This window comes from Falco cherrug, chromosome 3, assembly GCF_023634085.1.
Source record: "Falco cherrug isolate bFalChe1 chromosome 3, bFalChe1.pri, whole genome shotgun sequence".
In the NCBI taxonomy this organism is placed as follows: domain Eukaryota; kingdom Metazoa; phylum Chordata; class Aves; order Falconiformes; family Falconidae; genus Falco; species Falco cherrug.
Window position 1 is genome coordinate 61,925,602 of NC_073699.1, and position 25,700 is coordinate 61,951,301.

The 25,700-nt window shown below is 45.8% G+C and overlaps 1 protein-coding gene across 3 annotated transcripts in view; it reads right to left on the bottom strand.

Moving 5' to 3' along the window:
* Positions 1–6,446: 6,446 nt before the first annotated feature.
* APCDD1 (APC down-regulated 1) overlaps positions 6,447–25,700 on the bottom strand; it is a 32,509-nt gene continuing 13,255 nt past the window's right edge. For 2 of the 3 annotated variants that reach the window (XM_055705632.1, XM_005432005.4), the window contains 2 exons: positions 12,883–13,204; positions 6,447–10,861 (listed from right to left, as the gene is read on the bottom strand). In XM_055705632.1, coding sequence (XP_055561607.1) covers positions 10,413–10,861; positions 12,883–13,204 — 771 coding nt within the window. In that variant the 3' untranslated portion in view covers positions 6,447–10,412. The remainder of the gene's footprint in view (positions 10,862–12,882; positions 13,205–25,700) is intronic. The other variant, XR_008731478.1, reaches the window with a different exon arrangement.

The following is a 25,700-nucleotide window of genomic DNA, read 5'->3' on the forward strand; positions in this document are numbered from 1 at the left end:
TGTGAGACAGATTTCTTTCTTTCCAGTCTGAATTTCTTTTACAGGGGCACTCTGTTAAAGTAAACAAGTATATGATCGAAGTTAGTCTGTTGTGGTTTTGTTTTTGAATGCAAGGTTGTGTATGTTTAAGAAGAGTTGCTGATTCTGACAGCATAAGCAAAAGTAGCGATGGTGTCATCACATTTATTGATTTGACCTTTAAGTGACAAATGGCTATGTAGAAATGAGGTCTTGTGCAAAAGCAAATGATTGATTCTTATCTTTTATCTGGCTTTCTCATTGCTGCTGGATGGTAAGGTTAGTGCCTGTTCCTCATCTGCTGGGACAAGGGTTTATGTGTTTGTGTGGTGGTGAACCAGATCTGGAAGCTGCTTCGGATTAAATCCATTGTTTCATCCTCTGCAAATTATGTTTTACCTAAATTGTGCTATAAGCATCTCCCGCCATATTACAGTGCCATTTTATTTAAAGCTTGTTACTAGTTTATGTAATATTGATAATACTGACAGCAGGGTATTGAATCTCTGTACGATAGCAACTTCTGTTGCTGGCAGTGGTGGAATGCTGCTCTTCCCCTCCCTCCTCTTTAGAAAAGATTTAAAGGCTGTTATGGTATCCACGCACAGAGGTGTGAGAGAGATGGTTATTATAGCTAAGCAGTCTGAGCTCAGACATTTGAAATAAATGAAAAATTGAAAGGTGATTGAAATAGTTATTCTTACCTTTCAAACTTGTGTATAAGAGAAGTGCTGTGAGTTGTTTTAGGGTTAGTCTGTGTATCATCCACGTTGTGTAAAAAAATTTTTTTTGCCATTGTCTGGGAATAATTGTCTCAGGATGTTGAAAGTTTTTACTAATGCTGGTGCAGGTTCATGTGCATAGGTGAATTTGGAGGTTGTCACACTGGTGGTTAATGTCTAGGCTGTTCTCAGAGTGGGTAGTGACCAAACAGCAATCTTTGTGAGTGTCTCAGTCTGCCTTGTAAGGATGGCTCACTGGCTTCAGAGATGGGGAAACTGAGGCACAAATGTCGGGACAAATTACTGAGAAAGGATGGCTGAGGCACAGCCCCTGTTCTCTAGCACAGATTCCATCCTATTTTTCATCAAGCCTTCCTTGAGCCTTGTCCAAGTCTGTCTTGTTGGATTTCTAAAATGCTGCTTCGTGTTGCTTGGAAATCTTACATAAGCTTTTAAAGCACCTTCCTAAAGGCTTAGCTGTTGCCTTGTCTGTTCTTGAAGCCGAGTGTTCAAAGGGTAGAAAACATGGCTGTTAGGTGTTTGACAGTGGATTGTGCTTACTGGGATTGTAATGCCTGACTGCTGCTAAACACAGTAAGCCCGGGGGGATGGGGAAGATCTAAACATTTGGGCATGTTGTGTTTGCAGCCTTGGAACATTCAGGTGTGTCTGCGTATCAAAAAAACCTGTGGAGCCAGTGCTGTTTGTACCTTTCAAGTAAAAGAAAACAGCCCTAAATCTGTACAACTACCCTGTTAGTGGTTGTATATTTTGCTGTATTTGGTTCGCACGGCAAGGTTTTGGTAGCTGGGGGTTCGCAGGGGTGGCTTCTGCGAGAAGCTTCCCCGTGTCCGATGGAGGCAACGCCAGCCGGCTCCAAGATGGACCTGCTGCTGGCCGAGGCTGAGCCCAAGGCAACGGTGGTAGCGCCTCTGGGATAGCATATTTAAGAAGGGGGGGGAAAAAGCTGTGCAACAAATTGCCGTGGGAGAGAGGAGTGAGACTGAGAGCAGCATCCCCGCAGCCCCCAGGTCAGTGCAGGAGGGGCAGGGGGGCTCCAGGCGCCGGAGCAGAGATTCCCCTGCAGCCCGTGGTGAAGCCCACGGTGGGGCAGGCTGTGCCCCTCAGCCCGTGGGGGTCCGTGGTGGAGCAGATCCCCACCCGCAGCCCGTGGGGGTCCATGGTGGAGCAGATCCCCACCCGCAGCCCGTGGGGGTCCATGGTGGAGCAGATCCCCACCTGCAGCCCGTGGGGGTCCATGGTGGAACAGATCCCCACCCGCAGCCCGTGGGGGTCCGTGGTGGAGCAGATCCCCACCTGCAGCCCGTGGGGGTCCATGGTGGAGCCGATCCCCACCTGCAGCCCATGGAGGACCCCACGCCGGAGCAGGTGGGTGCCCAAAGGAGGCTGCGACCCCGTGGGAAGCCCAGGCTGGGGCAGGGTCCTGGCAGCGCCTGTGACCCCGCGGGGAGAGGAGCCCAGGCTGGGGCAGGGTCCTGGCAGGGCCTGTGACCCCGCGGGGAGAGGAGCCCAGGCTGGGGCAGGGTCCTGGCAGCGCCTGCGACCCCGCGGGGAGAGGAGCCCAGGCTGGGGCAGGGTCCTGGCAGCGCCTGTGACCCCGCGGGGAGAGGAGCCCAGGCTGGGGCAGGGTCCTGGCAGGGCCTGTGACCCCGCGGGGAGAGGAGCCCAGGCTGGGGCAGGGTCCTGGCAGCGCCTGCGACCCCGCGGGGAGAGGAGCCCAGGCTGGGGCAGGGTCCTGGCAGCGCCTGTGACCCCGCGGGGAGAGGAGCCCAGGCTGGGGCAGGGTCCTGGCAGCGCCTGTGACCCCGCGGGGACCCAGGCTGGGGCAGGCTGTGGAGAACTGCAGCCCGTGGGCAGGGCTGACACCGGAGCAGCTGATGGAGGACTGTCTCCCGCGGGAGGGACCCCAGGCTGGAGCAGGGCAGTGTGAGGAGCCTCCCCCTGCGAGGCAGGAGCGGCAGAGACAGCGTGTGATGGACTGACCGCAGCCCCCGCTCCCGTCCCCCTGCGCTGCTGGGCGGGGGGGGGGGACAGAAATCGGGGGTGAAGCTGAGCCTGGGGGGAAGGTGTGAGATTTGGTCTTATTTCTCGTTATCCTACTCTGATTTGACCGGTAATAAATTTCCCGGAGTCCAGCCTGTTTTGCCCGTGACTGTAGTTGCTGAGTGATCTCCCCATCCTTACCTTGACCCAGGAGCCTCTTGTTATATTTCCTCTCCCGTCCAGAGCAGCTGTGGGGTGGGCACCTGGCCTCCAGCCTGCGTCACCCCACCACGGCTGCTGTATCTCATAGGAGTGGCAAAATAATTTTCCATTGCTTCTTTGATAGTCCAAACACAGATGATAAGACAGCTAAGGTACGGTTTTCATAAGAGCCAAGCAACTTTTTTAAAACCCAAACATGTTTGACTCCTGGAAGCAAAGGTGCTCCAAAAATAGTAGACTCTTCCAGAGGTTAAATTTACTCATATGTTTTCACTCCAAATCAGTAAATGCTTTGCTCGTATTACTGCTTTTCAGACTGCAGTACACTTGAGTGCTCGTATAATGATAATCTAGTGACTAATTATGAAGATGGTGCTCTGTTTCTTAGTGGCTGAGAGGCATTGCTTTAAATCATTATGTAGGACAGTTTAGTTTATAGAACCGTGTTTTGGAAAGGCTTAGGAGGAAAATCTACAGGAAACACAACTTGAACCCTGGGTCAAATAGAGGTGGCCCTCTGGAGCTGTAACTGGAGATACTAAAGAATGTAACTTCAATAATGAAGTAGTGAGTCGTTAGTAGAAGGTAGGAGCTCATATGGTGGCTAGTTTTCCTTGATTGCCTTGATCACCTCAAGTTAGTTTAGAATTTTGAAATGATGAATATGAGACACCTGTCCCACATATCATGAGTGGCTGGAGTCAAGTGAGGAAAGGGAGTATGGCAGGAAGAGGCAGTCATGAGAAGAAGGAGGTGGACTGCTTCAGAAGTGGCTTTGGTGATGGCTTTGTCTTCCTGGAGCAGCTGGGCTACGGTCTGTACGAGCTGCCTTCTCCTCAGGCACAAGCTGGAATCTGCTGTGGCTGCCTGCAGTGATGGGAATGTTCTCTCTCTCCAGCCTCAGGGTGTAAAGCCTCGACGTGGTGACTGATGGTGTAAGAGGGAATGCCAGGAGAAGGATTTTCATTGCATTCCTGTCCAAGATTGTCTGACCTCAGATTTCCAACACAGCTTCAACTTCGTGGCACTGCTTTCAGACTTCACTTTCTTGCGTAATACCTTGAAATACTTCAGCCCTTGGGCCTCTCATTTCATGTCCCAGCTTCAAGAAAATCAGAATAGATTGCTTTCCTGATTAGGTGAAATTACCTCTTCATCCTGCCTCCACAGGAACCAGATTACAATGACAAAGGAAGGTCAGCGGATTTGTGGAAAAACTTTTTACAGGACAAGGTTTATGTGATTGTGGTGTCTTTGTGCTGCTTCTCCCTGTGTGAATTTGAAATCTAATTCAAGCCACATTTGGTAGAGGTTGATGGTTCACAGATAGCAACTACCTCCAATGACAGGAAAGGCGGAGCCGAGATGAAAGACATTAAGACGGTGCTCCCATCCAGGGCAAGCCTGCACAGGGAGCTGGGAGGATCCCTGCCCGGCTTGCTGCTGTTAGTCCAGTTAGCGCCGGCGTGGTTGCCAAGCTGTCGGGCACAGGCATGGATCAGTCGCCCAGGCAGCCGCGGTGGTGGCCCATGGCCTGTCAGCAACGTGGGTGAGAGACGATGTCCCCTGGGGTCCGGCTGCTCCGGGGGAGGCGGGCGGAAACCGGGCTGTGCCGCAGCCCCTGGCCGCCAGGTGGCGCCATCGCCCACGCCGCTGGCGGAGCACCCGGGAGCCTGCGCGCCCCTGCTCTGCGGTGTCGAAACCACTAATCGCCTTGGCTGGGTGGCAGGGTTGTTTCCAGCGATGCTGGGCATGGGGTGGTTGATAACGGTGGTGTCTAGTATCTACATACCGTCTTGGTCACCTTTGGGGGTGTTCGGGTTGGTGCTAGAACGGTGGCTGGGCATTTATTTTTAAAGAGTTCGATGATGCACGAGTCTGGCGAGCACCTGCCCTCCAGCTGAAAATACATAGGTCTGATCCAGGGCTTTTTCTGTGGGTGGAATTGCAGGATTCAGGCAGTTAATCTGGGACATCTAATGCCTGACAACCCCAAGCATAAGTGTTTTTTCTCCCAAGTTTTTAATTTCTTTGAAGACAGTGCTATCCCTTGCAGCCCACTGTCTCATCTTCCAATAGGCTGTCATGGAAATGGCAGCAAGCAAGGACTGATGGGGTTCCCATGGGACAAGGATGTTGGGGATCATGCCTGCTTGAGGCAGCGGTCACAGGCAGTTCCCATTAGTGGAAGATGTGTAGGAATTAACTGCTGTCCTCAGGGCTTGGTGGCGCAGCAGCTAGAATGCATCGGGTGGCCTGGTGCTGTGCCCCGTGCAGAGCTGTGAAGGAGGACGGGTGGGGAGAAAGTGCCCGGTCAGTAATTGCTCAGGCCGACAGTGCCGTTTCCCTAACGCTTGAGGGTACTTGGGGTTTGGTTCCTCACAGCCATATTTGTTTCTGCCTGCTTCAGTGATGGAGTGGAAATTTTGTTTCTTCATTTCCTTATTATTACTTATTGTGGGCAGCAGATAGCAGCGAAAAGAAAAATCAGCAGTGATTGCGCTAGAGAAGACCAGAAGGGAAAGATGCTTGGCAAGTACTTGTAGTAAGAGGGAAAATTAATGAAACTATAAAATTCAGAATGAGTGGTGCTGGTTTTTATTCCCTAGCCTTCCCTGTTGTGTCAGGAGTGAGAAAATTAAGCCACGCAGAAATCTATTTATGCCTGAATTAATCTGTGCCCACCACTTTGTGTGGAATGGAGGCCACTTCTTCACAGGCTGTGGCTGCTGCATTTGGAGTACCTTGTAATTTAGGGCATGCTTCCTGCAAACCCAGCTCCTCTTTCAGGGATCTCCTGAGTCACTTCTGAAAACTCAGAAGCTGCTCAGCTCCCAAGCTCGTGGTGGTGGTGGAAGCCTCGCTGACTGCCATTTCACCTCTTCTTTCTGTGTGCGAGCGAGGTAGGAATGAAACTGCACAGCACTGAGGAAAGGTGCTTTTGCTATACTGTGGCTTGCTTTCCCTTCTCAGTTGGTTTCAGCTTTTTCTTCCTTTTTCGGAGAAGTGTCCTTTCTAATCCCTCCCTGCTTCTTCCCCCAGGCTGTAGCCCTTAAATCAAGCAAGATGCAGTAGCAGGGCAGTAATGCTGCTCTGTTTGCTTACATCTCATTTTATGAAAAATACTTGGTTTCTATTGAACCGCACCTTTATCCTGACACAGCTGCTCTGACCTTACTCTTCTTGCAAGCCAACACCATTGTTATGTGCTGGGCACTTCCAGCCCCCATTTTATTCAGAGAGCCTGAAGATGTGCTGTCAAACCCAAATCACCCCAGCTGTATCCATCAGAGCTGTTTCTAGTGATGTGTTCTCAAGCAAAAAATGTTTTCTTGTGTATGTAGTAAGAAATAAGCTTTTCTGTGCAGAAGTTACTCAATGGGCATTTTTGGTTAACGCTTTTTGAGACATCTATTACACTTTTACAGGTAGAAAGTCAACAGAACAAAAATCTAACGTGTATAGGAGGCAAAGAAATCCTTAATTCTTCAGTCAGGCTTTTTTATTTCAATCAATAGTTTAACAAGTGCTTAAACTTCCCTGGCAGTTTAATCTGGAAGATAGTTGAGAAGAAAAATATCTTCTATAACTTTACAAAAATAAAAAGATTTTTTTTTTTTAAAATCCTGCACTTTAAGCAAGCACACTCCAAATCAAGCAAGACAGACATTGTATCTTAAAATACGGACTTCTGTTCATAGAAATGACATTATACCCCTGGGCAGCAGGCACAATATGTAAACAGTATAGAAACAGAGCAAGAACAATTGTTTTGATTTTTCTGATCCCTTTTGTCATATTTCTTAAATAGAACCTGTTAAAACAGTTTGCCCAAGAAACTTCTTCAGGTTACCACTTCTTCTGTCAGGTGCCTCCTTGAGTAGGATGTTACTGAGGGAAAGACTTTCACCTGTCCTGGCAATTGGCAGTTATTGAAGATACCAACATTAATTGTTTCATTTTTTTAAAAGTTTCTGCATTTATGTATGGGACAAATCACTCTGTAGGTCTTCCACTGCCAAACCACTTGCAGCGTAACTTCTTTAGCAGTCAGGGCTGCGAGCACATGAGGTTGGGCTGGAGAAATAAAATGAATGGAATATTGTATCAGAAATGTACACGGTGCTGTGCAGCAATTAATTTAGTGCATGACGAAACCAAAACATAAAGGAAGCTTAGCTCCTAGTTCTGTGCCTGTAGCCTAGGAGAAGCCTTGCAGAGAATGCGGATTGGCAAATGAACTATATGTACTCTGAAGACTTAAGTCTTTGTCCAACTTGTACTGGTTAATAGAAAAATAAAGAAAAATATAGGCACGTGGAGGGAAGCTGGTGCATCATATGTAAAGAACCCAGATCATAAAATCATGGTTCTGGTCAACACTACAAATGAACTAGAGTAGTCCCCAGTCAGATCTCTTGTAATGTATTTTGAAGGCCTTTTCCAAATACTTCCTTTTTAACTGTCTCTAGATGATAGGGGAAAAAAATGCAGTTCTTGTACAAATTGTACATTCAGTCACGTTTGCATTTAATGTAACTGTAAGCCTTGGAAAACCTAGACCCTCTGCAAGTCTGTGATTCAAAACAGTTGAGACACGAATGTGCTTTTTAGAGGTGAGAACCCAGCAAGTCTTTCTCTTGAAACTGGTGTAACATTTCTCACATTAGGCAATTTACAGAGGAGCCACAAAGCACTAATAAACTGTAGATCATTGTCTGGTGCATACAGAGCATCCTGCTGTGGAGCAGTTCCTTTGCTCTCTGCTGCAGTTCTGCATCACAAGCACGTACAGATTTTAGCCGGGACCCAGCTGTGTGCGGCGCTTGCATAGGGAAGGAACAGGGTCTGACATTCTGCCCGAGACAGGACCACCTAATGCGCGAAAGGTTGGTGGTGGTGGAAGAAGCTTGTCTTGTGTGATCTAAGGAACATCACACCATACCCATCCTCATAAATAAAAACTAATGTGAATTCACTCATGCCACTAGGTTTCAGACAGAAGGCAGAATGAAGCTAGTATTTAAGGGACTTGTTTGACTGTAGTAACTCAGTAAATCGGTTGGAGATACGCTGGTGTCAATCTGAATACAAAACTTAAGTCTAGCTAGAGAAAACCGAACTCCATCCTGGTTCCTAGCTTCTCTTTCAGAGATAGTGTCTCCTTCTTGCCTCTCTAGTTCAAATGGTGCTTCTGCTGCCTTTGATCCAGAACTGACTCCTCAAGTAGGTTTGTGTAGAGCAGAAAACCACTGAGAAATGCTGATCAGAGCAGCCGTTGTCCACAGGGCTCAATTAATTCAACATGGTGAGTTGGCTTTCGGCTCCTTCCAGCAGGCTGAAGGGAGGATCTGAGATCAGGTGGATGGAGGAACACTTTCTCTGGTGACTACTGAGCCATCCTGAGCTCAGATCCTGACGCGTAATGAGTTTTTTGTGACTTTTCATCTGTCTGAGGAAAAAATGTGAAAGATCGTGATCTGACCTGGCAGGGAATCTATAATATTGTTCTTTTTCCCCTTCCTCCTGCTGTCTCAAAACTAGGTGAACCAATTTTGTTCCAACTCTGATGAAGTTCACGTCCAAGGTTGATACCAGCTTGGAAAAACTGTCAAGAAGGCATGGACTTTGGGGAAGCTGGGGGCCTGATCATAGCCATTTGCCACTTGAATGGCTTTTTCCTGCTGTTTTTGCTAGCACTGCCACTATGTTTTCAAAGAATGCTTTTGCTATGGCAGACAGTATGGCGACTCGTCTGTGTAAAGCTGAAAGACCTTCATTCAAGACACACTTCTTCTATGATGCTGAAAATAACACATTAAAGGCTTTTTTTCTCATATAGTACTGGGCGGGGCAGCTGGAAGCTGCCGATACTGATGAAGAAATGCTATGACCTAACTCCTTATGTTTCTTACACAGGTTCCTGCTCCTCCTGGGAGCCAAAACACATAAAAGCCACAGCCCATATGCCGCAAGGTTAGGCTGTGCCCTCAGCTCGTGCCCCGTTAAAGCAGGAGAGCATGGTTCACTTGTTCCTCCTTGCTGGCCCTAAATATCTCCCCTAGTGCCTCCAGAGTCTGCTCTGGTTGCATCAGTGCGCCCAGGGATGGATTTGCTACTGGGGGAAATCCGAGGCTTTCCAGGGCAGGCTCTTGTTGCAGAATGCTCTCTGAGGGCTGTGCCTATCCACCTTCCCAGCAATGCCTCCCCACACCAGTGCTGAGTGAAGCTCCCTGTGCAACCATGGGATGTGTTGGGCCAGTCCAGCCAGGAGGAAAGGGAGGCCGTGGCTGCATTCATGCAACTCTTGCTTCTCCCTCTGGTAAGACCGGGGCAGTCTCCGTCCATGATGGACGTGGGTCTGTTTCCAGCTGCTTTCTTGCTCTACTAGGGCCCACGGTGTGTGTGCTGCTGAAACCCTTCACTTGTTCCTACATGAGGTCAATCACTAAAAAAGATACTGCTCAATAAGGTTGCAGAAACACATCAGACCCCACTTGCTTCTTTACTTTGCCCACCTGGCTGAAACAAAATCCAAGGCACAAATACTGCACGTGGAGTAAGTAAGGCCTCAGGAATACGCCAAGAGAAGTCATCCCCGCTTCCCGGTGTCAGCAGCTTACCTGCACTGCGTGCACCCGACAGAACAAATGCTGCTTCTGTCTGGCTTTAAGGAGGCTTGGTTGTAACTGCTCACTAGATACAAAGGGAGGCCTTGAAGCAATTACATAGCTAAGGAAATTGAACAAGAAAATATTAAACCACTGGTTATTTTTACAACTTAGTGATTTTAAAAATAGCTTAAATTACTTGGAATATTTTTTTTTAATTGGAAGTATTAACCGTTCAGCACTATCTGAACAGAGGGCTGTTGAATTGCTGTTTCTTTTTGTGTTATGGCCTGTGAGATAACAAGATAAATCTTTGTGGGTTTCCTCCTTATATACATATCTACATTAGAGCTGTGAAGTCAGGGGCGAAAGCTGCTATTACAGCACTGGCGTGACACTGAGCCCTTCCCCAGAGCTAAATTCTGATGGGAAACTGGGTGTTGGGGAGTACCACAATGGTAAAACGGCAGAGATGACTGAAGCGGGATCATAATGTTCATCCCAGCAGTTAAAAAAAAAAATAAAAAAATAAAAGGAGACCCCCTTCCTCCCCCCCACCCCCCCCAACCCCCAAGAAGTCTGCAGTCCTAAAGTGCAATTACTTTTGTGCAGTCATGTCAGGCCAGGGATCAGACTGGATGAAGTTCAAAGCACAAACATCAAACGAGTGCCGTTTGGGATTCGAGGAGGAGGGGGGAAGTACGGAAAAGAACAACAGTTCTCAGGCATTCAAGTGCATCAAGAAAATAAATGTCCCTTTCTTTAGGAAGAAAAACAACCCCCAGTCTGGTGGAATCCTGGCTTTGTAGTCATGAAAAATAAGTTTTTTTCACTTCTAGCTGAGAATGTCCCAATATGACACAGTACAAATAAACACCAAAGCAAGAGCTGGGGCACTTGGATATTTTTCTGATGCTCTGCTGCTATACAGCCTTATTTTATTCTCCTCTGGTGACTCTTCAGATCTGGGTACTGATGAAGCACACTGAATTAAAGGCATCTGGTAGGAGGTGGCTCTCTTCTCCGGTCGGTCGGGGCTGGACCCGTCGCTTGGTCTCTGGCCGTTGTACAGCAAGTACCTGCCCCGGGCATCCTGCTCCATTTTGAAGATTTCGTACTCGGTGTGAGGTAGGCGGATGCCAAGTGCGATGCAGCCGTTTGTGTGGGTGACGTCTTGCTGAACCCCAACTTGCCAGGACCCCTGTGCTCCACACTCGTTCCCGTTGAAGACGTTGAGCAGCGAGGCTGTGGATATATCCATGGGAGTGACCTTCATGTGATTTACTGCGAGAGAGCAAGAGGGGAGCTATTAGCAGAGGGAGAAAAACAAAAGCAAAGACAACATGCAGATTGGGGTGCACCTGTGGGATCAGAATTGTCTCTCCTTGTTCATTCTTAAATTCAATTTTTCATATTGCAGGTATGGCCAACGAATCTATTTGCATCATTTTACATCTCTGACATAATGGCTTCTCGCCCAGAACTCACACACACCAACTCAGCTGAAGAAAACCTGATGGCCACGTATCTCAGCCAGAGATTAAGCAGAGCTTTTAATAAATTCCAAACAATCCTTTACAGATAAAAGCCTGTTGGTTATACTAGGAGATAGGTAGAAGAGGAAACAATAAAACTTTACTCATACCTTATTACCATCTGTATTAATCCATAAGTAGGGCTGTTTATCATGTATTTTTCATCATTTTTTTAACATCTGTTACCCCGTAAAGCTAATGAAATAGTTAGTTCATATTAGAACATTTGGAAAGTACCACAGCTGCACTATCTTCCTGTATTACTGGTACTTTTTTCATGAATTATAACATGTCTCTGAACTACAGAGAGACACTTTTTCTCATTATCTAAACAGTGGCTGCAGCTTGCAGTATCAAATGTAGAAGTGCTGCAGCTTCTTCAGTTCTAACCTGGCTGTATTTCAAAAGAGCTTAAAGCACATAAAGTTTTATTTTTCAGCCATATTTTAAAAAGTTGGGAAAAGCCAAACTGAATGAGCTTATGGGAGCCTTCCTGGTGTGCATTTGAGACTGTATGTAAAGAAAAGGGGAGCTGAATGGATCGGTGCTGACCAAAACAGAAGCAAATAACCAGCCCTCGTGCCTCCCAGCACATCAAAATCCCAAATTCTCTCACAGGTCATTTTATAGTAAGATTCGTTGGGAGGTTTATTCTGAGGTTTTATAAACAAGACATTTGACTCAATGGCTCTAACAATTCCCATTATTTGCCCTAGATGGTGTAAAAGGTAATTTATACAAATTGAATCAAAATTTTTACCGAAACCAAATTACTGACCTCAATCTGTAAGGTAAGTTGGCATACATAAATCAGAAATTCAAGCAAAAGCTGGATTTCACCCCAGGAGGTGAGCTGGGACATGCTGCATGCAGCTCTAAAGAGCAACAGTTCTGACAGGCAATGGTATCTCCTGCCTCCTGTGAAAATCCCAGATTAGTAAATTATTTCTTATAGTTAGATGTTTATCTAAATTGGAGCCATGCAAGAAGCTTTATGCTTCTCACATGTTAACTGAAATAAGGAGAAGAAGAGCCCACAGAGTGCTTGGGGCTTTCAGGGGCTCCGCTGGGGCTGGTGCCATGGTGGGACGTCCTATTTAGGAGCTGTTTGTTTGTGTGAGTGGTTAAAGCCACCGAGCTCTTTCTAAGCAGGGTGCTACGGGGATGTTTGCAGAGAAAATCTTCTCAGCTGCAGGGAACCGGGTGGCGTCACCACTGAGCACTGCTTCCCAAAGTACTTGTGGGGCTTCAGTTAGATACATCTAGTCTTCACTGTGGTGGGATTACTCAGAGCTGTCTTTGGGGACATCCTTATTTACTGTAGGGCCCCTTGGAAGCTGATGAAAAGACCCAGGCCGCTACACCTGTCTTTGACAGAAAATGATTTATACCATTGCAGACTTAAAATGCCTTCTGAAGGTGCTTCTTTCTCTCTGTTGAAGGAGCCCTAGGACACAGATCTAATCTTGGCCACTTTGTTTAGATGCTTGAAGTCTGGCCACTGGACTCCAAGACTTTGTGATGTGAAATCTTATTTTTTTGTGCTGTACTTCACGATCTCTGCCTCAAATGAGTATTGCTTCAGCGGTGTGAAATGCTGTGCAGATGTTTAATTTAGCTGGGCACTCACGCAGCGCCTGCAAACTTCCCAATAAATTACTAACTCCTGAAAATGATGGAATGAAATTATCAGCAACCAAATTGTTATGAGCAAACTCTGCTCCGGTCTGTAACTGACCACCTCCGCCCCAGAGTAGCAAGCCACTCTACCTTTGAACACAAACTCCGTGCCGCCCATCACTTTGGATGAGTGCACTCCCCGGCTATAGCGTCCCTTGGCGTAGATGGTGAAGGTGGGGTGCTTGCAGATGGGGTCGGAGTAGTGGTAGTAGTGACCTTCCCAGGTGTTGTTGTTGTCATGGAAGATGAAGTGTCGAGTGAGGAAGAGGACCTCTGGTCGCACCTCACAGCGCTGGCTCACCCATTCTCCATGTAGGCCTATGGTCAGGTCCGCCTTGGGGGGTAAGATGGGAGGATGGTGCTCATCTGACCGGTAGATGATTCTGCATGCGATGCATGTGCGGTCATGGTTCTGAAATGAAGCGGAGAGAAGCTCTTGTTAGGCATTATCTGCGATACAGGGCAATGAATCAGGCTGCCCGTTTCATGCTGAAGTGACACTGGCTCCACATTTTGAGGAATATGTTGTCACTTCTTATCTTGCTAGTGTTCTCCTGCAGGTTCTTATCCTTCAAAGCACCTGAAACAAGGCATCATTTGGTTTTGTATGAATGAGACTGCACAGCAGGAGAGCAGTTAAGATATTAATTCCCTCATCTGCATTTATCTGAAATGAACATTTTAGTTCAGCTTTTTATAGGATCTAGAAAAGGCTGACTTTATCCTTCCAACCATATGAGAATCTGGCAGATGGTAATTTACCGTGGTAGGGACTTGGCAACTCTTGCGTTAGAAATGGGTACATTTACTGAGCTCTTATTTTGCATCTGTCTTCATTTTATTTGTTAACTTTGGGTACTGCAGATAGACACGGGTGTCCTAAAGACACTTTTCATTTTGGGTGGCAGCCTGGGAGAACGGTAACCAGTGATTTTAACCTTTCGCAGCTTTTGTGAGCCCTAACACAAGCTTGTGAAGTGTATGATACGGCTGGCTGCTGCCAGACACAGCGAAAGCTTTATGGCCCTCTTCAGCAGGAATGGGGTGCGTGGTGCCTGCTGGGCCCCACGGTGGCTCACTGCTGTGGGCCAAGCAGCCAAGTACCCCAGCCCCATCTGTGGCCACCAGGGGTGTCTTAAGAGGGGTGTGCAGGCTCTGAGTCCATGGCAGGAGGGGTGGGCATTTCACCCTGAGGCTTCCACCTCCTGACATCAGAAACTGAACTGCAGACACCTGCGCAGTCATTCCTAAGGCTGTTCCTGCCTGTGCAAGGTTTTGTCTTGTTGGCAAAAGAGTTTGACCTCTCACTTTTCAAACTGTATTTTGCATTTTTTCAATGGCAAGAGAGACGGCACCATTAGCTTTTGTCTTTGCTCTGATAAGCCCTTTATGGACTGATTAAGGATTATGAAACTAATTTTTTAGCTCACTTAATTGATGACATATAATTAGATCAAGAAGAATAAATGCTGCCCCACAAGATAAAAGCAGTGTTTTCTGTTTTCCTGGTGCCCGTTTTGGGTTGGCAGTGTGCTGTTTGTTTACATCTCGGGGACCCGATGATGTTGGCTGGTGGCGTACAGAGGGGCAGCGCTCAGAGCTGTCAGCAAGCTTACACTCAAAGTGTAAGGCAAAAGTAGTAAAGGCAAAAGACCACACAGACAGCTTGTGCCTTCATCTTTCAAGGACATTGCTTGATCCTTCCTGGAGAGAGGGGGATGCCTGGGGGGGTTACTCACATCCCCCTTGTTCATGCTGCAAAGTGTTTTCCTGAGGTACTGCACCAAGTTAAGAGCTGAAGCTTTCCACACAGCCATCGGGGAGAGAGATTTATACAAATAATTTTTCCTTGCACCCCTTTCCATCTCCCTTTTCTGAGATCTCTCTGAGCTCCCTCCATAATGTAAATACTCACATTCATCGCTCGTACTTTGAAGTCCGTGTAAGCAGCTATGGAATCAGCATTTCTCCACTCACTGCCTTCAGCTCACGGCACACTTTAAGGGTGACATTTACACAACCTTCATTACTGCCCTGAGTTTCTCCAGTAACATGGCCATAGGTAGCTTCAGAGAATCAACATGCAACTCCCACAATATATCCTTTTTACACATATTAAACAGGGTTTGTATTTGCCCCCACCCCAGGCCAGATAGACACCAAAAATCAGGGAAATCAATGAAAAGTCTACTCTCTTCTACAGCCCTGGGATGTACAGTAATGGTCTATGTGCAAAATAACTATAAATGGAGTAGCTCTGGTTGATCTGAACCAGTGCTGGCCAACAGCCCTGCTTTGAGGAGGAAGGAGGCTGGACTTGGTGACATCCAGAAGGTCTTTCCAACCCAAAACACGTGGTCTTCTGGGAGCGACATGTCAGCATGTTATTGAAGTAGATGCAGTTCTTTCCCATTGTGGAGCTTGCTGACTAATTCTAAGATACTTTTTTTCAGCTAAATTCTGCAAGCAGGTACAAGGGCCATTAGTATCTTAGCGAAAATACAAAGAACATTCAATTGAGTAATTTAACTGCAACTGGTGAAGTTAGCATGGATTTGTGCCATAGTAACAGACAGCAGAGGCTGGTGCAAAACATCTGGTTCTCCTGGACACTGAAAGCACAGATAATGCAGAAGGACTGTGAAACTGAGCCGTCTTCTTGCAGGTTTCAGTTTGGGTTTTCTGATGGTCAAGAGCAGAACCAAGATCCAGTTATGTTTCCTATTTTGCTGTAGATTTCTTGTGTGACTTTCCTGTCACTTTCTATGAAACCTCATTTCATAGAAACACGGACAATTGCAGCTCTTCTGTTTGGGATGGGACTAGTAAGAGGCTAAATAAAGACACTAAGCTGTCAGAAAGCAGACAGAAATGTCAGGGGCCTGGATATGATTAAAAATACAGTAGTAGTAGTAGTAGTAGTAGTAGTAGTAGTAATAATAATAATAATAATAATAATAATAATAATAATAGTAACTGTACTCTGTACTCCTGGAACAAACATTCAAATAGAATCTGACAGAAGTCCAGTGTCTATCTTCCTCTTGCATACAGTAAAATCTCACCAGGTTTCATCTGCAATCTTTTTTGGGATTTATGAAACCAATCTGTTGAATCCCTAGCTCTCTTCAGAGGATGTCAGTCCTTTTCTCCGGAAAGCAGCCTGGTTTACTGGGCTGTTTGCAGCTCAGGATTGCTGGGGGGCAGATGCCTTATAAATGACTAGGAAATGAGTTGGTGCTGGGGAGAGGTGGAAGCTGCCTTGGCCCATCTTGGGCAGCAGCAGAGCTGCCCCGTTTGTTTCCCTGAAAGAAAACTGTTGGCTGAGATGTGGGATTCTGTTCACTGCCAACCAAAGCACCAAGGAAACACACATTTTTGAAGTGTAATAGAAATAGCACTTTTTCTTCTTGGAGATCAACATGCAAAAGAAGCTGCCGCCGTGTTGCACAGACACCTGCAGTGATCCGGGCCGAGGGGTTGCTCTGTGGAAGATGCTAGTGTCTACCAAGCACTTGTTTATCCAGTGTGGCTGTCCTGCCATCGGGCAGACTGGCGCCACTGCTCCCTGAACGCTTTAAGGGCTAATAATCTGATGATAGTGACTTTATTGCTGTGATTGCCCCACTCACATAAAGTGAAGCAAGAAAGCAAGGAAAAGACAGTGTTAAAAACCTAAACATCACTTATACAAGCTGAATTGGCTAATAGTAGGAGACAATTTCTGCTACAGTCCCTTCTCTATCCAAGTTGAAAGCTTTTATCAGCTCCCAGAGGAGACCCTGGCACAGCAGCATGGTGGTTTGGTTTATATTCACACTTCCCTCTCGGGAGCCTGTCCTCCACAATCAGTTTGTAAGCCAAGGCAATTTAACCTGGGAACCAGTGGTTTCTGTTGCCCTTGTTCAAAATCTGAAGAAAACCAGACAGAAGCCCAGCCCGCTGTCTTCTTGATCGCTCTTGGCTGTTTATGGCATTCCTCCGCTGTTTTTCAGGTCTAGTGGATAGACAAGAAGGAGATCTGTAATCCGTCCTATTTGCAGCTACGTTATATTTTTACTTTTTTGACCAGGAAGGACTATCAAGCATAAATGTTCTTTTTGCTGTTTTTCTAGCAGTGACTTCAGGTGTCTCCTATGACATTAAAAAACAGAAGTATTGAGTCGAGGCTCCAATGCTGGGCAGGGAGCATTATCATAGTTTGATGCCTTCTCCATCATACTGGGAGTGCAGAAGGTGCAGACCAGTAACACCTGCAGCTCCTTAGTCCCTTGGCTGTGGCCAGAGGTAGAGTGGGCAGAAGAAGGTCCATGGACCTCCACGGTGGCAGGAAATTCGTAACTACAGGTGGCCCCTTTCTCCTTATCAGGGGTGGTTTCATGTCTTGAGGCATAAAGAGGAATTACTTCCCAAAACTTACAAAACTCGCGGTGTGACTACTCTGCCTGCCATTACGCTGCGAGTGGAGGTGACTCCTTGGGCAAACTCAAGGAAGGTCCAGGTTAACCCACCGGTAAACTTCACCGTGAATTCTGTGAGTTGTCTGCAGCTCATCTGGCCCTTTGACCTCTGTGGTCCTGACCTGCTGTAACTCTGTGTAGCCCTTCTATTTCTGAATGCCCTGCACCAGCTCTGAAGGCCTGGCCAGCTGCACTGCTAAGGCATGGCCAGCCTGCCTTCCCGATACCGATGGTGTGCCCAGGTGAAGGGGCTGCGGTGAATGGGCATGTTTTTCCAACAAACAGGGAGTGGGACAGGGAGAGGTTGGGGCGGTGAGGATGGAAGCAGAAGTATCCCTTTCACAGCAGCGAGGCATCAGGCTGGCTCAGGCACCTCATACGGCTGTACCCCGAAAGCATCGCCTCCCTGAGACCAGTGCTCAAATCTAAGTCCACAGAAACCTTTCTGTTGGTGTGATACTATCCTTTCACAGAGTCATGAACTTCTTAGTGGAAGAATATGCCACATTTGAACTCCGTCAGTACAATTTTTGTCCAAGCAATGGACAAGGGAAAGATCTAGTTTTGTTATGAGGCAATTTGACTTAATTGTGGAGCAATTTATGTTTAAAAATTGACTGTATTTTTCACTTGCTTTTTTAGGTCAGCTGCTCTTAGCTCTTAATTATACTAGTTGAGGCTTTGCAAATCACTCCCTTTCCATGTGTCTCAGGGAAAGATTATTTTCAAAGACATAGGGAACAGAGAGAGAGGACATTCGAGTCCAAACACGATTAAGTACTCACTAATAAAAAGCTCATTTGGGCATGACATAATCTTAAAAGCAATAAAATGAACAGCGGACAGGATGAACATCTGTTTTATGTTTTGATTACCTTAGGTGTACAACGCAATATTTTTAATAGTGGAGTGTTGCAAGAGGTACTGGCCCCTGAAACAGCTGCTGCCCAGCGACTGGAAGATCCCTTCCTATGGAGGTGCCTCCATGCAGCTCTGCTGTGCCACATCCATGGTGCCCCAACTCCTCGCCCTCCTGGCCGTTTCTTTAAAGTCAATTTCTGCATTAATCCATGAGGCCACGTGGGCTGAAACAAGCCTGAATTTCTGGTTGGAAACTCAGTTCTTGTAGCTGGGAAGAAAATAATTTGTGATCTGATAATTTCTGCCAACATTTTTCCTTATCCATTCCTTGGCTGAAGTGGTAACAGGTCCAGAGAGCTCTGGAAGCCAAGCAGGGAGGTTTCTAATACAGAAAAAAAGCAACCAAGGCTGAGGTTCCTTGATCTTTGTCCCAGTTGCTGTAGATAGTCAGAAGCATAAACCCTCTCAGCAATTTTAAGTTCCACAGGACTCTATGGCTGCCTAGGACTAATTTGCCTCTAATCAAATCACAGTGTTATTTATGGCCCAGGCCAAAAAACTGTCACAGAACTGGGATGCACTCTGAACAATGGTGAAATGAGCTTTGAATAACACCTAGAATGATCTTCTTCTAGCTTGCTTTGAACACCTTTGTACTTCGATGCTGTAGTTACAGAATAAGACATCTACGGACCAAACCCTTTTCAAACTGTACAGAAAATCTACCCTTTCCTTATGGTTCAAGCAGAAGCTGAAATCAATGCTTTACATCAAGGAAAGGATCTGCAGGATGTACTGCAAATTGTATTCAGGGATAAAACAAACAAGCACTAATAGTAAAGAGGAGGCTGAAAATGCAGTTATTTTTCAACTGAACACCTTGTTCAAACAGATTTGCTCTCTCTTCTATCTATCCATTTATTCCTTATATCTTGAAAATGTGTCTGTATTTCAATCAAAAAAATTTAAAAGGCTATTTGTCTGAAACAGCTCAAATTGTAACTGAATCTTTCTCCTGTAGAATTACAATAGATGACTATTCTGATATTTGGCTATTTACATAATGGAAAATTAACATAATTCGAACTATAACGTTACATTTTTTAAGGGAAGATTCATTGCTCAGGCTACTTGGAGTCTGAGAGATGCAGTGCATTCTCAGCAGAACAGACTGAAAAAATAATGTGGTACTTTTCATTAGATTCTTATTTTAAAAAGGATGTAGGAAAATATTTCGTTGAATATACACAGTCTGGAGGAAGAGAAATACAAAGCAAAATTTTGTTTTCTGGTATACAGTTTTTCTCTGAAAAGCAAATGTTTCTCTTTAAAAAATGAGAAAAGCATTTTTAGGGGATATTTTGGTATTTTTAATGGAGAATTTTGACCATTTTCTGAAAGGGTCTTTCTGTCATCTTTTATAGTTGCAAATAGTTGGTATTTTACCAGACCAGACACATTAAGAAGACAAAAGCATAGAAGGCAGTGGTGTGTAGTAAGGTCCTAAACCATCCAAAAATACGGCAGCTCCTGTGATGGGAGACCTGGTGCTGGGGCAGTTGTGGGACTGCTGCTGTTCAGAGCCAACCCGAAGCAAGGGAAAAGCAGGGGACAATTTTGAGAAGCAGTGAACCTGATCCGTTTTCTCAGTAGCAGCTTGATCTACACCTGCCAGGTTGTTAAACTTGCATGAAATTACACAGCAGTTTCCCAAAGTAACTTGGGAAATCATCTCTCCTTCTCTTTTTATCTGGAGCCACTGCACACCAGACACATCCTTCCTACACCACAGCCTGGTTAAGAGATTCAGGTCTCAGCTCTGCCCCAGCAGAACAGAAAAGCACGTGAACGTGGCGGTCGGCTGGGCTGCCTTCGGGCTCCTCACTCTCCTCTTCCTGACCCAGCGATGCTGGTATCGAACCAAAGCCCAGCCCGAAACCCTTGGCAGAGCAGTAGCTTCTTTCTGTAATGCCTCCCTTGGAGCTCAGGACTTTTAGCTTTCACTTTTTATTCAAACCCAGATATTCAATGCGGCTACTCTAAGTACGCCCTTCCCTGCCTGGCCCCTGCACCGCTGCCCACTGGTCTCCCCAGGGGCTGCCACCACCCCCCTGCCCAGTTACAATAATACTATGCCAAAGTCACTTATTTCAAATTTCTGTAGCAATATCCTGCTGATCTGAGCCCCCACGGCTGTGCTGGTGGCTGTAGCGTGGGAAGCTTGTTGGGAAGAGACAGGTTCTCAGCTGATACGGAACCACCTTTGGCCAGCCCTGATTTGCACTAGTTACCGGTGTGTAGCAAGAAGCAGGGCTCATTCATGGCTGGGACAGGAGGACAGGTTGCATCTATATGGTATTGTGAGAAACAAGGGCTAGCAAAAGCCCCTGTGCCCACCTCGGCTCCCTTCTGCACCTTCCCATCCCTGGGAAGGTGCTCCTGACCAAGCTATGAAGCCCACGTGAGGCAGCCCGGGCTCTGGTCGTTCACAAGGTCGGGTTGCTCTTGCATCAGGGGCTTCCCTTTTAGGGTGAGTCCTGTGGCTGGCTTGTCTGACACGTTGGCTATGCAATGTCACTGGATGGGCCACACAGCAGTGGCTGCGTCCATCATGTTACCCCCAGCATATCCTTGTTGCAGGACGACCTGTGGTGAGGGACCAGCCATCGGGTTTCCTCAAGTGCAGCCTCAGGTCTGAAATGTGTGTGCAGCACAGCCCTAACTGGTGGCCCAGTGTCTTGTAGGGTCTAACAGTAACAAAAGCTGGGGTAGGAAACCCCTGCCATGTGAATGCACATACTACCATGAGGGAAAGCACTGAAGAAGAGGGAGAAGAAAAGCCATGCTTTGCAATGATTTCTCACACCTGCCCAAATACCATGTGTCACAGGTATGACCATGCCTGGTCAGGATGCTTTAAACCTCACCACCCAAGAGAACCAGGTGCCAGCTTTTAGTGTTAGTAACTGAGTGCTCCCAGGACGAGTACAAATAGAAACCCTTGGGAGAATGTCAATTCAAGGAAATGCTTCCAACTCGACACAAAAAGTTGGATGACTTTGGCTCACATTGCCAAGGAGCTGAGTCCACAGCAAGGAAACTTCTATGAATTGCTCAGTATAGTATCAAGCTCTGCTCCTCCACCGCTCTAGATAACTGCAGACCAAGACAGCACTTTAACAAATGGCTACAATCTCTCCCCACCACAAGTGATAATTTGCAGGCTTTCCATGACCTCATATGAAGCTGAGTTGGCTAATATGCATTAGGCTGGCTCTGGGGAGTTGACAAGCACGGCTGACACAGTTATAATTCATCCTGCCAAACGGAATGAAGAATAACAAAGATTTAAACTTTAATTAAAAATCTTGAAGCGAGTGAAATGCTGGAGAGAGTGGTAACTCCTTTACAGGGTTGTCAGTTTGGGATTTCTTTTGGTGGGGAACAGAGGTGCTGCAAGCAGGGAGGAGGGTGGAGATATGTTCAGATTTATCTGCAAATGCGTACTATGTATTTCAAGATGTTGAGGAATGGTTTTTATTAACTGCTCCCATGAAGGGAAAGATAGCAAAGGAATCTGAAGGCACTACCATTACACAACTGTCCGATCTACAGTGTTGATTCTGTTGCACAATGCTGCATAAAACTGAAATAAACACAACAGACATGAAATGCAAAAGTCTTCTGATACAAAAATCTGTATCTTTTCTGATACAAAATATTTCAGCCTGGGTAAAAGACAAGAACAAAGAGAAAACCAGCCTTTTTCGCAGGTGAATGTGTTTGTGTGTCATCTATCCAATTAAGATGATACTAATTTATGGTGACATGAACGTTTTGGAAGTATCAACAAAAAAAATTCCTGGAAAACCTGAAGGGACAGCTTCAATGTCCATCTTCAGGAACAGAGTATTCCAAAATAAAGCTGCCTTGTGTGTTTATTATGCCTTTAAAAAGCAACCTATATAGCCCTCTGAACCATATAGCGACATTACCAGCAAGTCCTCCCTCCCCTTTTGCCAAAGATGAAGCAATTGTGTTTAGATGACAACAAGAAGGAAGGTGTTGGTAGCTGAGACACATGTTGAGTTGATCTGAAGGCCTGTGTTTCATTTTGCTAGGCTAAATAATTAATTTTTATCGTTGGTCCTGTATTTGTGTTGGGGCATGCTTTTACTGCAGCTGCAGAACAGACATTGGTAGTTAAATCAACAAAGATGAATAGGGTTTTAAAAGCAACACTTAGCTTTTGAAGGTTCACATGGAGAGTGAAAAGCAACGTTTTGCTTCAGCCCTTGCCTAGCACTAATGCTAGTGCAGGCAGTGAGCGCAGAGTGGAGCACGCTTCTGCAAGGCCACAGCCAACAGTGCTGCCCAGCATGGTGAGGACCAGCCTCAGCCGGAAGCCGTTTGCTTCTCTTATCTCTGCAGGGCATCATCACATGCGCTGCTAGTGTTCGTAAGCCTGGAATTAACCTATTTGAACATTCTTCTGAATATTCTTTCTTTGCTTCCCCTCACAACTTCCCTAACCAAGAGTCTTCTACAAGTAATAACGAGCAAAAGAAACCCTTCAAGCATTGGCTTAATTTAAAAGTCTAGTGGTGCTACTCTGACAAGCAAAGGAGTTTTGTCCTCCAAAATTACACTCTTCGGTTAAGATAATGTTTTGCATATTCCTCTGAGGTGCTTCACATGTTTAACATCTATTTATTAAGTTATGTTCTCATTTCCCTGGGAGCTCCTCAAGTACATAGCATTCCCCTATAGATGAAGTCACTGAGTTTCAATAAAATGAAGAATCAATTCTTGAAAAGCAGAAAAAACTTTGTTGTTTCACTGTCTGCCTAAAGGAAAGCCCAGGCAGCAGACTCCACATGTTGATTCTGTATTAGCTGCAAATGCCAGGTGCTGCTGGGAGTCAGCTCCCAGCGGCAAATAAACCTGTAACAAAGAATTGATCCACTGGAACTGTGTTTTCAAGGGAAAATATCTTACTGAAGGTCTGCGGCCAGCAAATGTTTGAACATGGCAAAGGCAGAAGGAAGGCTATCCTGGTAAGTTTTAGGCTTCCTGTGATGTTCCAGACCACTCCAGCCTTATTCCTAAATAATGGTCTAACTAGAATGACCTGTCATCACAGCCCTGCTCTGGTCTTTCCCACTACTCTGTCAGGCGATAAAATAGCACAAGGAATTCTTTGTTTACAAAGCCCTATTGCTAGGCAATTACGTGTGAAATAAGTGTCCCAGTATTGCTGTTGTAGACATTTCCTGTAGTTTTAGAGCAGATATATCTGAAAACATCTTCTGCCCTTCTGCACAGTGAACGAATACTGCATTCAAGCCTTCCTTCATGCTCCAAGCCCCTGTATGCATTCATAAATAAGGTGTGATTTTGCAACCAATCAGCCAGGCTCTTTGGTGTTGTCCTAATCGGGAATATTTTGTGTAATATACGTGATGATGGCCAAGTTCCCCCATCCTTGCCCTTTCCACCCATGTGCTCTCACATGCTGGTTAAAGAAGTTGCATGTGCAATAGCTTGAACCCCTTATCAACTCATAATGTCAAGAGACATCAAAGATGTTCAGGCCCGTTCATCGGCTAGTCTTAACTGATATCTTGAGTAAGGCTAGAGGACTGCTACGATAAATCTATACAGTGACTCATTCATCAGCTGCACCGGGAAACTTCCATTTTACAGAAGGAATTTGTTTAAGGTATGCTGTTATCTATGAGAATTCATAAACCCTTAAGAGATGACATATTATATATTTTTAAAAGCTCCCTGATTGTATATGAACACTTGAGATACAGTAATCTGTGAATTTATTCAGATTTGTAGCTCAGCATAAAGTTGTCTGGTTTTTGGACAGCCCTTTTGATTTACCATCCTGTGGTGAAATCGCTGCAGGAATTTGGAGAAGGTCCAATTCTATTTGTTTAAAGTCCTGATCATGTGGCTTTGGCATTCCTAACATATCCAGCAATCATTTGCTTTTAATTACCATTCATTTCAACCACATAAGTAATGAATGTGGCTACCACATCCAACTTACAGGCTGTGTAAACTCTTGAGCTGGGTGGAACTTTCTTCTATATAGAGGCTTAACTATAAATTTAACACAAAATGTGAATCCTCTTAACTTATTTTAGGCAGGCCTTTATAAGTTTAAAATAAAAATAAATAAAAAGGAAATGAAAAAAGCCTTAAATGAAGGATTCCACACAATACACCTGATTCACTTCAGAAGCAATTTCCTGGCCTCCCCAGCCTCTTAGTATGACTGTAGAAACCTTAAAAAAACAAGTTGATTTAGCGTTTCTATTTATTCATGGTGTCCAGTTTCCAGAGGAGTCTGTTACTTGTAGTTTTAAACTCAATTTAGCATTTAAACTCATTTTCAGCTGGGTCCCAGTGGAGCAACAATTAGAAAAGGAAAAGAGTTCAAAGAAGAAGGGTTATAACCTTTCAACGGTATGTTTGACTGGACTTTAAAAAAAAAGCATCTCTGTTACTGTTCTTCTTACATTTGGCGAACACTAGGTCAGATGGCTGGGTTGATAACCTGTTGGCATAGAGAACTTCATGGTTAGGTACAAACCAACACCCAGGAGTCTTTCATGGCAGCTGAAGCAAAGGTTCGGTTTTTTAAGGCTATTTTTATTTATATTGTGCTGAAAGCCAGTATCAGCAGGCCCAGCTTCTCTTGAGAAAAAAGAAATCTCACATCAAATCTATGCAAGAGGAACCTACCAAAAACCACAAAGACGAGCTGCAAAGTTGTGCTGTTGCAGCTTAAAACTTGTGTTAAACCTACATATCTTTTGCTGTTGAAGGCTCCAGTTGAGAGTGGTGTCCCAGCAGCCCAGATGCTGTATATATATACACATTGTAGGAGCCAAGGGGACCATGCAGACAACAGCTGGAGGAGGAACAGAGGTAATGTGACTTGTCAGAAGTCATAACTGCCCAAACTGGGAGTTGAGCAGTGACCTGCAAGTCAGGACCCGGGCCTCCACTTATTAAACTACAGTGGTTTCACCCTGGAGAGCTGGAATCCATACGTATTTTCGTGTACTCAAAGTTAAGCTTTGCTTTATCAAGTAACAGTACTTTCTGTAGCCCATAGTACTGTTACGAACAAGCTTCCAGTGTCATAATTTAGCCTCAAGATCCAGCTCCTGCCAAGACCTGGCTACCAACAAATGCATTTGGAAGCACTGTACTCCATGAATACCAATGGAGAACTAGTTGGCTTGTTTGCTTTTCCTCTCCCCCTGTCCTTGCAACTCCATGATGTGGAAGCCTCCCCTGGGACCCACACTGCAGGCGCTCCCCGATCGGAGCGCACGGGTACCCGCAGGCAGCACCTGCATGTCTGGACATGTGGGACTGAGGGATAACAGCATGCAGGGTGACTCAGGCAGGCAGGCTGAAGCTGCTCTTATCTTCCACATAGTGATGTTACCCACTCAGGTCAGAATGGATCGGATCACGCCTGAAATAATGGTCTTTGTGAACATAAATGAGAGTTTCCGTGCTCTCACAGTTGATTTAGCTAACCTGGCTCAAGAAACCGAC